The 14,439-nt window shown below is 31.0% G+C and overlaps 1 protein-coding gene across 50 annotated transcripts in view; it reads right to left on the bottom strand.

Moving 5' to 3' along the window:
- The window catches only part of tou (bromodomain adjacent to zinc finger domain 2B toutatis), a 104,976-nt gene that overhangs the window by 10,817 nt on the left and 79,720 nt on the right, over positions 1–14,439 (bottom strand). For 13 of the 50 annotated variants that reach the window (XM_088182637.1, XM_088182650.1, XM_088182640.1 and 10 more), the window contains 14 exons: positions 13,347–13,463; positions 13,071–13,277; positions 12,732–12,892; positions 12,468–12,657; positions 12,280–12,404; positions 12,052–12,203; positions 11,846–11,978; positions 10,926–11,012; positions 7,732–7,776; positions 3,255–3,424; positions 3,011–3,159; positions 2,549–2,665; positions 2,335–2,481; positions 1,945–2,263 (listed from right to left, as the gene is read on the bottom strand). In XM_088182637.1, coding sequence (XP_088038763.1) covers positions 1,945–2,263; positions 2,335–2,481; positions 2,549–2,665; positions 3,011–3,159; positions 3,255–3,424; positions 7,732–7,776; positions 10,926–11,012; positions 11,846–11,978; positions 12,052–12,203; positions 12,280–12,404; positions 12,468–12,657; positions 12,732–12,892; positions 13,071–13,277; positions 13,347–13,463 — 2,119 coding nt within the window. Of the gene's footprint in view, positions 1–1,944; positions 2,264–2,334; positions 2,482–2,548; positions 2,666–3,010; positions 3,160–3,254; positions 3,425–4,627; positions 4,817–7,731; positions 7,777–7,904; positions 7,971–9,338; positions 10,179–10,925; positions 11,013–11,845; positions 11,979–12,051; positions 12,204–12,279; positions 12,405–12,467; positions 12,658–12,731; positions 12,893–13,070; positions 13,278–13,346; positions 13,464–14,439 lie in introns of all 50 variants that reach the window. The other 37 variants (XM_088182627.1, XM_088182644.1, XM_088182630.1 and 34 more) reach the window with 7 other exon arrangements.

Raw genomic sequence — 14,439 nt, 5'->3', positions numbered from 1 at the left:
ACATCAAATTTATTCTCCTGACATAGTACCGTTGAATTATCACTTATTCCGGTTTATGGAAATTCAACAGATGATGTCCGAAAACATCTAGATTCCCTTTTATAATCAAAACCGCAAGAACTTTACGAAAAATGTATCGAAAAATTACCCAAATTTTGGCAAAATATCATGAAAAATATCAGAATAAATATTGTATATTTTATTTTGTAAATATTTTTATTCTTACTAAAAAAACGACATTTCTTTTCGCTTTACTTAACCCTTTGCCTGCGGCTGGTATTTTTTAACGTTAATTCGCACTTTGTGAGAGAGCATCTATTTATACCATAAGTTATTTAAATATTATTTCAATAAATTAAAGTGTTTTTTAACCTTAAATTATACAAAAAAAACATACATTACAAAACTCAAAGGTCTATGACACCTTTAGGTGCTCAATGCATACTGGAGATTTTCTTGATGACATCTATAGGTATCATCCGCGGTCAAAGGGTTAATATGTATAATAATTCATCAGAAATTCAGATCACTAATGAGGTGAGCATCAGTTCTAGAACAGTTTACGAGTTGGGGCTTGACTGTTTTGGAGTAAAAACTACTATTTACAGAAAAAAATAAGGTTGATAAGCCAATGGAAATTTTTATAAATCGTCCAAATCCAAGAAATTTTGGTTCTGAGAAACCCCTTCCCTACGCCAGATGCATAATAACAGATGAGCCCAGTCAGGCAGTCAGAGTCTTCGCTGGGAAAGGACATAACCGCACACTATATAGAGCAAATATTTTACAATTATATTAGTAATTTACATTGGTATGATACACTTACATTTCCTAATTTTACACAATTTTTTATTAAAAATGGATAAGAATATAAAGCAGTTAGAATTAAAAGTAAAATATATTTGACAATCAAACAATCGTCTATGATCTGAATTTTCAATTCGTTCCGACAAATTTATTTTTATTGCTTTTGACGTGAGTTTTTGACTTCTGAGAAGTGATAATTGTTTTTTGCGCTTCCTATTGTCCAAAATTAGGTTGAGATATGCTTCATTCGATTCTCACTTATTATGAGTCATAATATTGTCATTAAAAATCTTAACTGCAATAGCGACGGTACGATTTTATTGCATTTGATTTGGATTCGGTCAGAAATTAGTCAGAAAAATTTATTTAATCAAAAAAATTTATGACATTTATTGAAATACTATGACTTAATAAAATTGAAAATTATACAAACGACCACTGACTGGCCAACTTTTACCCCCCCCCCCTCCCCGGAAAAAGCTTAACCCTATGGACGCGATAGTCGACTACAGTTGCTCAATTGATTTTTTTATCTCTTTACGCAAAAATCAGTAAAAAAAAATGTTTTTAAGAAAAAACTTTTTTTTGTGAAATAACATAAAATATCATTTTAAATAAATAAAAATTAAAAAATCAGAACATTTAAACACAAAATAAAATTTTAATTTAAAAAAAAAAAAAATTATATTTATTTTTGATTAACGCGTCCAAAGGGTTAAATGAAGTCTATGGACAGTTAGAAAGATGAGTGAAAATCTAAATATCAGGATAGCAAAATTGTAAAATAAATTCTGTTGAAAGTGAAACTATCTGGTATATTAATTTACTGTAGCACAATAGACCAGTGGTTTAAGTAGGTGATTAATACCTGAAAGACCCGGGTAGTAATACCTATATATATATACACAGTTTTTTAAACTTTATAATAGAAATAAAATTAATGATTTATAAATTGTTTTTGAATACGGCAGATGGTATTCCATGTATGACCGATGGTAATAATGGTTTTATTTCTTTATTCCAGCAGGATGATAATTATCTAAAAATTTTATCATACCACTGCATTATCCACCAAGAAGTTTTATTAAGAAAATAAAAGAAAATTACAGAATTTGTGTTTAAAATCATTATACTTACTTTCTTAACTTAGCGTCCATCAAGTAGCGTTCTTTGCGTAAATGCGTGACATTATCTAATGAAGCGTCGATTTGCCTCAATATTGATTTACTATGTAATAAATTATCACAGAGACGCGCTAATATACTAGCTTTCGTAGTTGGATCAAGAGCGGCATACGGACGACTCTTCAATCGTTCTGCGAGCTTCCACGACGGCCGCGAATGCAAGTGCTTATAATATAGAGCGTTACGGCCGTGGCACGATTGCTGCAGCACCTCACTATCGTTCTGGTGGTGATCGGCCACCCGCCTTTCTCTGTCTCTCTCGGGGTTTATACCTAAAATAATCATTTCATCAATTACACACGTAATTTAAGAGTTGAAAATACAGGAAAGGAATGTAACAAACCAGTGAGAACTTTAACTTCATGAGTGGCACTGGCATATAAGTAGATCCTTAACAGTTCACTTATATTACCAGGTGTAATCTCGTTAGTGCGTAACGTTTGACCCAATATAGTCGTATGACGACCAGGATGAGGTATACCAGGATCCTCTGCGATAAATGGGAATCATATTAGTAAGAAAATGTTTGTATCTATAGATCTGATTATAAAACTCACCGATAGCACACGCTAATAAATGCGTTAAAACTGAAATTAGTTCCTCTTCAGAGTCGATGCAACAGTCGGGTAATAGAGCCATTTGTAACGTGTTTAGGGATGGCATAGTTTCCATATCTAAAAAATATATTTAATATAAATACCTCGTTTTAATTGTTTGGTTTAAAATTTTTTAAGAATTTTGGTTTCCTGTTGTTAATAAGATATAATAATTTAAGTTTGCTCCAGTCGATTATTAGATATACTACTGCAAAATTGTGATAATTTTAATGCTATGGAATACGATAAATAATTTTATTTTTATGAAAGACGGTTAACAAGACTGGCTGTTTTTCTGAAAGTACCGTATACGATTGGGTAGATCGATTTAAAATGTCCACCAAAAACTAGTCAATGAAGAATATATTACTGCTATGAAAAAAGAGGGCAGATCCTCAACTCAAAAATAAATGAAACAATTACCGAATCCAAGCGTTTGTCCAAAATTGTTCAAGAACTCAAACACCATCAATATATCGGCCATCGCCTGCCCTGGCAACTTAAGTCCCGGGATCCGGTTAAACGTCGGCAGCTGCTTTTGGTCCGATAGCGTCGAGTCTTCTTGAGGTTTTCTGTCATTGAAAGAGCAAAAAAGATTAAGGTTAGACTATGCACGCATCAAAGAAAATATACAGCATGAAAAGAGTGACTAATCACTGTTCATTACCTTAACTCAGCTAATAATTCTAATTCTTTCTTTCGTTGCTCTAACCTTCGTTCTTTCAACAGTAACTTGTCTAAAAGAACCCGATGCTTTCGTTTCTCTCTTTCTTCGAACCGACGTCGGCCGTCCAGCTGCTTCACTAATGCCATGTGCTGTCGTCTTCTTTCACGCTCCTAAAACAAGCAAAAGTTTACACCACATTATTATATTCCACCGTATTGCCTTACGTGAATAAAAATGTGTAAAACATGGAAAAAACATGCTCCAACTGTAAACTGTAAAGCGTAAAATATATATATTTATATACACATACAAACAGCAAAAATAATGACAAACCAAGGGATAATATAAAGAGCAAATAATATTACCATAACATTTCAGTGAATAGCAAAAAAAATATTATTGCACTTTTCTCTAATAAATAATTTATACTATAATATAAATTAAGAAACTTATTATTATATAGTCAATCGAATTATATAGTATAATTACTAAGCCAATTAAATCATCTGTATAAATTTAAACCTAACCATTCAAACATGAGTAACGGTATCAACCCAATTTGAGTAAAAAAAATATTTATGAAGAAAACCTGATTTATAATATATTATATATGTATATATTATATTTATATATATTTATATATATGTATATATAAAATCAATTTTTTTATCTTTTTTTAGAATTTAGAAAAAAAAAAATTACAGCATAATAATATAAATCACTACAATAACGAAAACTACCATTTTGTAAAAAAAATGGGTGGTTATTTTAACAATTTTTTTACTAAACGAAATTGTGATTTATAGCCAAAAACTAAGTTTAAAATCAATATAATTTAATTGCATCTTAATCAATAATACAATTACAAATGATTTTAAAGTATTTCGTACACAGCAAATGTACTATTATTTTTGCCAAAAAAAGGTACTATTATTTTGTCTATAAAAAAATATGTGCTTAGAAAGTGCTTTTAATTATAAATCAGGTTATCCTATCTTTTCAACTAAAATACCTATTAATATAATATTAAACTGCTTATGATCAGACATGAATTATGGAAGTGTTAAAACGTTGATTCTAATGATTTATAAATAACCATGCAAAAAGAGTTAATTTGATTTATTAAAACGCCAATGTAACTGAAATTCGACATTAAATCATTACAAAATGTTTAAAGTAGATTGTTGACAATTTTCGAAGAAACCATTTCAAAACGTTTGCTCATTCCAAATAAACATTGCGAATTCAACAGTAGCAAATAAAATGAAAATAACAATCACTTGCGTTAAAAATTAACACAAACGAAAATTAAAAAAGCATTATTTTAAAACACCGAAACAAGGATTCTGACTGCTGTAAGGATCCATATATACCTTAATTTGTGATTTGGCTGGAACGTCCGAGCCGTACATCTCAAAGTCTGCTTCGGATTGTTTTGAACGAACGCGTGCTTTTTGACGTTTGTTGGTAACACGACTAGTGGGATAAGAGGCTCGACACGCTTCGGTCATATAATAATTTTCGTACATGTAGCGGTAATCGTTCTCGTATTGCGGCATTGTCTAGAAGAGTCAAGGAAAAACATGGTACAGGTCGAGATCTTCCAGCCAAATCGCACAACGGTGCAAACAAATAAAGAGTAAAAGTAATTATTTATTTCATATTTTCTTTAGAAGAAGAATCAATACGAAGAAAGAAAAATAATATATGCGTTTAGAGAAATAAATATTAAACTTAGTATTAGATTAAAATATATATTGGGAACACAAAAAGGATGCTTAAAACAGTATCAAATTAACGGCAATATCGTTTTCATATCTTTTACGATATTATCCCCTAAGTTGCCAAGCGCTTTGGGATTACTATTACGTAATAAAAATATACATATGTTTGATTTATTAAAGCAAGTACCCTTTAGCTCATTAAAATCTATCCGATTTTTTCTTAAATGATGATTCAGATCCGGCAATTCTCGCTAAAGCAGCAAAAGCCGTAGTATTGGATTTCAGCAACTTAAGGGTTAAAGAAAGAGATGTTGTAGTATTATTGAAATACTATACAATTAGTAGTAAAAATTGAATAAATAATTCTTAAGCCTTGCAATGGTAAATAAACTTTGAATAAAATACAAAGTCTAATAAAAAAAAAGGTTGCTAAAATGCCAACCAGTTGCAACTTGTGTATGCTTTTTTTATTATAGATCGTGCAGACTATTAGTCGCTGCGTGTAACTGTGAAAGCTGAAGAGATTACTCAGATAAATTAACGTTATCTTCGTTTAAATGGCATTTGAGAGTAATAATAACAACTGAAAGACACTCGATCGTCAACATGACATAATGTGATGGTTAGTAGCAGTAGATTGTAGAGAATGAATATTATGCAGTGGTAAGATTCTCATCTTTCAGATTTTTTGGCGTGAAGATTTGACACGCAAGTTTCTGGCAGAGTTGGAAGAATGGCAGAAAAATGCTGGATGAAGTACATTAGCTCAAAAAAATATATTTTGAAAGGAACCAGACGTTTAACTAAATAAGTGAGCTAGTTTTTGTTTTTCCATGTAAATTCGGACACTTTTTGGAAGGAGATAGCAGTTAGGACTAACATAAAGCTTTGAAATTAATAAAGTAAAGTTTTTCTTCTTCTTGCTTTAAAAAATATGTATAAAATTACCTAATACGAATCAAGTATTTTTGTTATTGTTTCTGTACAATAGTGATATTCTTGTTAGATCTTGTTAGATATATAGTAACACTACTCTTATTTAATGATATTAAAAACACTATATAAATAATATACTGCGACTTTTTTGCGATATTTAGGACAAAAACATTTTTTTTAAATAGTCGTAAGTCAAATTGAAATGCAATTTTTATGACTGTTTTTTTGTATTTGCAATTGTAAAATCAACAAACGTCAAACTGTGGATCGTGTACCAATAAAATAAAAAATAAATTCGTGACCAATAAACAGATCGAGAGCGTTAAGATAAGTTAGGGATTGATGAATGTGCATGGGAAAGGCGACAGAATGTGACGGAATATAAGTAATAAAAAATAATCTCGAAATGTGTTTATTACCTAAAGAAACAAAGTGATATTGATTTTTTAAACCATTTTAGTAATTGTGATACTAGAGATGTCTTTACCTAAAGAGATAAATGAATACGTTACAGTGAATATGTTTTAAGTTGAGACTAAGAACTTCCTTTTTGATATTCCAAATATATATTATTACACATGCAAATATATGTAAATATTATATAGACGTTGAAATAACTTCGCGTTTGAGAAAAGTAAACGTGTTAAAAGCACAGTATTGGCAAAAGAAACTCATAAATAGCGTGACATAGTAATTGGTCGGTAGAAGCCGTTCCGAAAATGACCGTTCTAATTATTTACAAATGTATTATTGAGAATGTGTGTGTATATTATATTATATATATTTAGTAACTTTCGGGAGACTATCATGCACATGCATCGATGTTGAACGTACCAACTCCACAGTAAACATCATCTCGCGCTGCTTACTCATCTCTGCAAGGTACATCTGATGAACGAAGAGGAGTCAGGCAAAAGGGAAAGAAACACACACATGTACACACCATAAGACAGATCGCTATTAGCATCTCATTCGTAATAATATCGAAAGTCTTCAAAGATATAAGAAAAAACCTTTCGAGATGCTCGATATTTTATTATTATTTTAGATGGTGTGAAAGCTTTTCCCTATAAATTAAATTATCGCATAAGTTCCGACATCTTTTCGCATGTGCAAAGCTTATTGTAGTTGTGATATAAAAAATAAGTATAATATACACATTATTTTAAAGTAAATATTTCATTCTGAAAACAGCACGTTACCTAGAACTACTGCATGAGGAACGCCTCAATGAAAAATACATCATCTGACAAAATTTTCAATTACCTTAAAAAAAAAAAACTTTCACGATAAAAATATGTAAAGATATACAGAACTTATGCAACCGATAACTTAATATAAAACCCTATTTTTTGCATAATATAATAAACATGCCACAAGAAACCTCACGAAAAACTATAACAATCACAAGCTACACTTGCACTGTCGGATATGCAAACCAATCGTAATAACGTAATTTTGAAAACACTACTGATTCTAAATTCGTGTAAATTTCGACAGAAACAAACCAATCCATGTAATATCAACAACTATCGAACAGATCGTTATGCATTTATCATTATTTTATATACATAATTACAATTTTGTTATAAAATCATACCCATGTTAGTCTTACTTAATTATGATCAATGCTTAACAATCTAAGGTTAATCGGATTAATTATTTAAATGGATAAGAATTCTGAGGTAAAAAGACATACTAATATAATAAACATGACATCTTTCGATATTCTTATCCAATGAGATGATAACACACAACATTTATAATGGAAAAAATACGACAGGGGACTTGAAACCGTGTATCTTTACGCATCATACCTGCTCTTTCAGCATCACGGCCTGCTGCCTCTTGAGTTCGCGCTCCTGAAACACAAAAAAGATACGAAATAATAAAATAAGAACCGACGCCAACGTATTAACGATAACTCCACATATGCATAAAACAGTCAATAATATCCTCTACTTAGAAAAAAGACGCAAATGGACCGAACCTGTTGTTTTCTCGTTTGATCTTCGTGTCTTTGCTTTTCAAGTTCTTCTTGTCTTTTCTTTCTTGCCTGTCAGCATTTTATCGAAACAATATTTTTTTAAGTCGGCGTCGTTAATGAACATACGGCGATATGCAACAAGGAGAAGATATTATTGAATTTTTCATATATACGTATCGGGGTGAAATTGTAATTGCATTTTGTGTATATTATTATTACACACGTGAGAATACTGGCAATTTATTATATACATAATGGATGAGATAGATTCATTCCCACTGATAAAAAATCAATCAAGCATGTATGGACTAGCTAAGGCAATCTAAGAATAAAAATTAAATTAAAAATATACTAAAATAAATCAAGAGCATTCCAATTCAAAGATTGCGTTAACTATAACTATTTTAGATGGAAATAAAAATAATAATAATGCAACAAGCAAGTATTACCAAGAACCGAGAGGTATATTAATATAATAGATTATTTCTTTTAAATAATTTATTTCTTATAAAATTACATATCTTTTTTAGATACATTTTACAGGCGGCACAAAAGATCTCTGAGTTTTCTAGGAGCAATAATTTAGGAACAATTACTAGATCAAAAAAAATGTTGAATTGTAAATTAAAAATAAATAAATATGGTAAGTTTATACAAATAATACGATTATTAAGTATTTTGAGTATTGCATAACTATAAAATTCACCATAAATTCGACTAAATAAATAATGGTAGATATTAAATCAACACATAATTTTACAAAAAATTATTTGTAAGAAAAAAATGTCGTACATTGTAATCTGCTAAGTTCCCAAAATATAGCTTCCAAAATTTTTTTTTTACAAACCATTTACATTTTTAGAAAGCATGCATATGTATTGTTTTCTCGTGCTACAATAAGAAAGGATTCTATCATAAAATTATGACATGCAGTGTAGTTAAAATTATAAAATAAGAAGATGTAAATAATAATCTATTATTAGTCAAACACCGCATGTTAAATTAATCTAAGGTGTATCGAAAAAGCCGCACTACATTTTTGGTACAATGTGTACTAAAACAATACGTTTTAGCTGCGAACGTACATTGAACAATTTTGAAACGAGATATGTATATATTCATAAATAAATATATATGAAAAATAGTTAATATGAATAGAATTAATATTGTTATAACAATAAAGCAAAGCGTTTTCGATGTATAACAAATATATAGAAGATTTGGAAAAATACATGTGTGTAAATAATAATATATAATAACAATGTATATAATATAAAAATATATATTTTTAAATATATATATATATACCAAAATGTAATGCAGTTTCCTTTCATTAAATTGTTATATATATGTTCTCTTCCAACGTACATATAGTCATATATGTATGGTTAACTTTAATAATAAATAATCTTTATTATCAGGTAGGATGGGACATACCGGGACATATTCTTGTTCTCTGTTGTTGGATCTCTTCATTATGGACGCTTGAATTTTATCAGTGCCAACATTGATAACGGGTATGATTTCTGTATCGAACTTATTCGATGCCCACGAGTTGAACCTATGCGCTTCTCTTTTATCATCGACTTCCTCAATCAAATCAATAACGTCTACAACTTTATTCCTCTTCTCGGTGTAAAGAGACGTTATAGACTTTGACAGTGTATTGGAGTTTGATAGTAACGCAAAGTTTTCAGACATATACTCGCTCTTAGCTTTGATGTAATTCCCTTCTAGTTCTTTCAAGTACGATACGTCTTTCTTCTTACCCTTTGGCATGACTGAATCGGGTTTGATCCAATCGCTTTTACCCGACATGAACTCTTTCAATCTGGAGTACGATTCCAACATCTTGCCCAATATGACCGTATAATCTTCCTTCTTGACTGGTTTTATCGTGATTGTGTCGCCCGGATAACTTTTGCTAGACGCTGGATGCTGAGAGCTCAAATTGTTGTGCCTGACGTGATTCCTTACGTTTTTCCTCATTTCTGCAGAGCCTTTCTTTGATGGACCAAAGTCCAAGGCAGCGTTTTCGGCAAAGTTCACAATTTTATCCAACGCATTGTACTCGTCCTTTAACCAACCCTTTTCTGGCGTTAGCGAGGTCGAAGTCGGCACTGCAGTTAGAGTGAGATTCATGGTGGGCATGCTAATAGAAAACGGCGCGTCCGTTGAAGCAACGTTACTCAGACTACTCCACAAATCATGCATGTTTGTTCTATTGTCAACGTGTTTGGATTTTGACTCAAAAGTGGATGGGAGCCAATTCCGGCCCTGCCAAAATTCGATTAATAATTGAAAAATAATAATATAAATAAGCAAAGCAAATATAACGAAATAACATAAAAGTAAATTTTGATCATACATTTATTTCCCAAGACGTTTTATTAGTCCATTTTAATCAACTGCATAATTTATTTTTAACTTTACTTTTATATAAATAAAAAAAAATTACATTAAAACATAAATGCATTCTAAACATGCATAATCTAAACTAATACCAAATGTTTTAATGATGTTGTTTGGAAAAGTATTTTGCTATATACACAAGTTGACCAAAAACATTCTTAAATGCCTTTACCTGGTGATCCACTAATGCTTGTTGTGATTATAAAGAGCATAGAAATCGTTGATATTAAAAAAATTAAAAATAAAGCAACTGTTTTTTTAACGGCTGCCATGTCCATTACAACGGTTCTATTAATTACAAATTATAGATCAATGAACATGGATTTTAACTCGTCTATTTTTTATTTCTTATATTTTTGGCAGTACACAGGATACGAGCCTTTAAAATACTTTTATGTTCTCTTGTATTTATAACATAGATATAACTTTTCCAAAAACATTATCAAAAAAATGTTTTTTGATCTTTGCTGATGCTACAATTTACGTACACACTTATAGTCTGTAAATTAAAAAAAAAAAACTACCCCTATTTAGTGAAATGATGAATGTATGGTATATGAACTATAAAATGAGTATGAAGATAATAATCAGAAAATAAAAAAATATTTTTACCTCCATCAGTTGCTGATTCCTAACTTCTCGGTCCCGTTTGGCCTGTTCTGCTTTCTCACTCCTTTCTTGTTCTCTTGCTAAACGAGCCTGTAAATAAAATGAATAAATTTAGGAATGAATATTAAAATAATTGAGGCGGCAATCTGAAAAGCAGAATAGTATTGAAATTTTCTTCATCATTTTAATTTCTAAATTAACTTTTAAATAAAATTTAATTTCAAGACCATTCGCATTTTTAAGTTGCCTTTAGTTATTTTAAGACGTAATTCTACCATTGATTGACTCTATTGTTATTTTTGGTTATGTATTAATTCACAAAAATCTTACTCTATTTGCGTTAATATAGTCAGTTCAAGAGCTTTCCATTTCATCATTATTCATAATTTAGAAAGAGATGGCAAATTTGGTTTTACGTCCCTATTGTTATAAAAGTCGTAAAAAACCCATAAAAAATACTGTCTGATGCAAATCAAATCAGAATACAAATTAGAAACCCGTACATTTTACGGGTGCCGTAAATCTAGTGTTAAAAAGGACTGTGACCGGGAAGTGGTTAGAAAGCCACTGAATATAAATACATAAAAATAAATATTTATGATTTTTAAAAGGTCACTGATAAGATAGAAAAAATAAAACAATGATATAGAGCAAAGCCTGAGCTGCCAGCAGGCTTGACCTGATCAAACCAGATTTAGTCATGCCAAAGGTTAAGAAGAAAATCATTAAAATATTCTGAAAAATAAAATCCTTGATAATTCTCGCCAATTCCTAACAATTCGCTATGTCGATTCTTAACCTCAACAAAAGAATAATTTATAAGGATAGTCACTCAATGTGATTAATGCTTCTCTTACAAACGATACAACTGGGAACACAATGGCAAAGCAAGGTACAAAAGCTACTTCTTTATAAATAATAACCTGTTCACGGCCTTTGACCGCATCTTTTCTCGCTTCTCTAGCAGCTTGTTGCTGTCTTGCCAATTCGATTCGTTGTTCAACGGCCAATGCGGCTCCACCCATTCCGCCTAATGCTCTCCTCGCTTCTTCTAACCTGAAATACAGATATTTAATTTATTATTTGAATACAAAAGCCATATTAAGTACATAGACAAAGTTCAACGCACCTTTTGGCGACTTCAGTTTCGGACATTTTAACTATTTCAGGTTCGCCGAGATTGAACGATGGAGTTATTTGTAAAAATGATCCTATGAGCGGACGAGATGAATAACTAAAGTTGTCTTTAGTTAACGGAGGCATCGGATTCTTCTCTAGATACTGTGAATAATTAATCACAAAATAAGCTCATTTCATAAGCAATATTAGTTATAAAAGTAAGGGTTTGATATATTACCGATGCTAAGTCTTGCGTATTTTTAAGTTTTATAGACGAATGAGGTTCCGGCGGATAGTAAACGACGTCTCCTTTAATACCGCCGCTTTTGGATAGTCCTTTCATGAGTGTTTCTCTTTTCCAGCCTTTAAATAGTAACGTATAGTAAAGTGTCGATTCTTTTAAGATTATTATAATGCAATAAATACCCATTGCTATCGGAAGTCGTAGATGTGCATGATCCGAAAGTCGCCTGCCACGATTTCCGTAAGGATCTGCGCCTTCAGAATCAGACGGACATGATTCCCAAGGTCCTTCAGATTCACTTTCGGATATTTCCAACGCCGAGGCCGGATCGTTCATCGCAGCTTTTAACTTCTCTTGCAATTCAGGGTTAAGCTACAATGGGATGGAATAATGATATGTTATGAATTCTAATATATTATAATATAAAAGAATAGGATTGATCTTACAAGGTCAGCGGCTTCTTGTAAGTACTGATGCGCCAAAGCCGGTCGTATACCTAACGCCCTCGATTGAGCTAACAATGAAGCTACAGTATTCTTTTTCGGTTTCGATACACCGCGTCCCAAATTTCTCGGTCTACCTTCTTTATTGGAATGCCAAGGACCTACTAAAAAAATTCCAGATGCTATTTAATCAAGAACTATCTCGACGCAAATGCATAAATTTGCTCGACTTTAAAAAATAAAATTAAAACAATATGCATCACACCAGTAAAAATAAAAATAATAATAATAATAACCGAACATATATTAATTTAATGTTTTTAAAAAAATTAAGGAACTAACTATCATTATCTTCACTACCACTAGATTTTGGTCCGGGACTTTCACTAGTTACTGGTGTTCCAAGTAAATGGGCCAATCCGCCAATACTACCCATGCTATCACGGTGAGGTAATGACGGTGAAGATGAGGTTCTCTGTGGAGACGCCGAAGATTGTATAACACTATCTTGGATTACTCGTCGGGGTTTAGCACCAGGTTTTCTTCTAGCTGTAATCGGAGAATATATTTTTAAATAGTTACATCAAAATGCTCCAATAATAGCAACATAAAACTTACAAATTCTTTCAGGTGGCGGTGGTACCGATTTCGAACCAAGATTGGCGGTAATACTACTTAAAGAATGAAGGGAATTGACTGTATCGTCTGGTGTTTTCGATGTACGACCACTACCTACTGATAAATTCATAAGATTAGTTACAAAATATAATATGTACTAATATAAGTGTACACAAATGAGTTTTCATTTACTTCAATCCTGATCATTAAAAAATTTTAGTTTAAGATATTGGCAATATTTTCTTCAAGGTTCTATAGTGCAATTGAGAAAAATTTGTAAGAAATGACGTTTAGTATAATACATATTTATATCAAGGAATGTGGGGGTGGCTGATTTGAGCAGTGTTCTAAAAAGTAACTCGGTTTCATCCTATATATGGTAGAATATGAAAGGATTATGACAGATATTTGGTAGATAAAATGGAACGGAAGTCATATTAACCCTGTGGTTGCCGAAATCCAATACATAAGCTTTTATTACTTTGGCCAAATCCGATGTCATTATTGAATATAGAATTGGATACATTTTTAATGGGCTGTGATTCAGGAGATACAATTATATATTTTTTTAATTAACCACTTCATCCTCGGGTTTATTTTTAAAAAATGGCCAAAAATAATCACCTTTTTTTATTGCGATTTATTATGCGATGTGCTATGAGAATGATGAAAAAAATCAGTTTAAAATTATTTATTCATAATTATTATTATTATTAATTTTTAAATTTTTTTTTTTAAATTACTAAAAATTAAAAGTTGCCTCCTTTTCTGTTTCTTTTCATTCAAACATAAAATAAAAATACATATGTATGCGTGTGTATATATACGTAATGTTTGTTGTTAAATAAAAAAAATACCGTGTAATACAGTATGGTGATTTTTGAAACAAGGTATGCATAAAGCAACCATGCATTCTGGACAATGATATTGTGTCTTTTTTAATTTTTTTCCCATTCGCGTCAAGTAAACTAAATTTTGGTTCTGATTTTTATGAATTTTACACGAATATATTTTACCATTTGGATATAATACGCAGTTCTGAATGAGCAGATCCTCTGGGAAAATATTTGAAACTTACAGTTTCTGTTTTGTT

This window comes from Plectrocnemia conspersa, unplaced genomic scaffold, assembly GCF_051122295.1.
Source record: "Plectrocnemia conspersa isolate PC_06_02 unplaced genomic scaffold, ASM5112229v1 ptg000003l, whole genome shotgun sequence".
Lineage (NCBI taxonomy): Eukaryota > Metazoa > Arthropoda > Insecta > Trichoptera > Polycentropodidae > Plectrocnemia > Plectrocnemia conspersa.
Note: the sequence above shows the minus strand (reverse complement) of the source record. Positions and strands in the feature narration are given on the sequence as shown.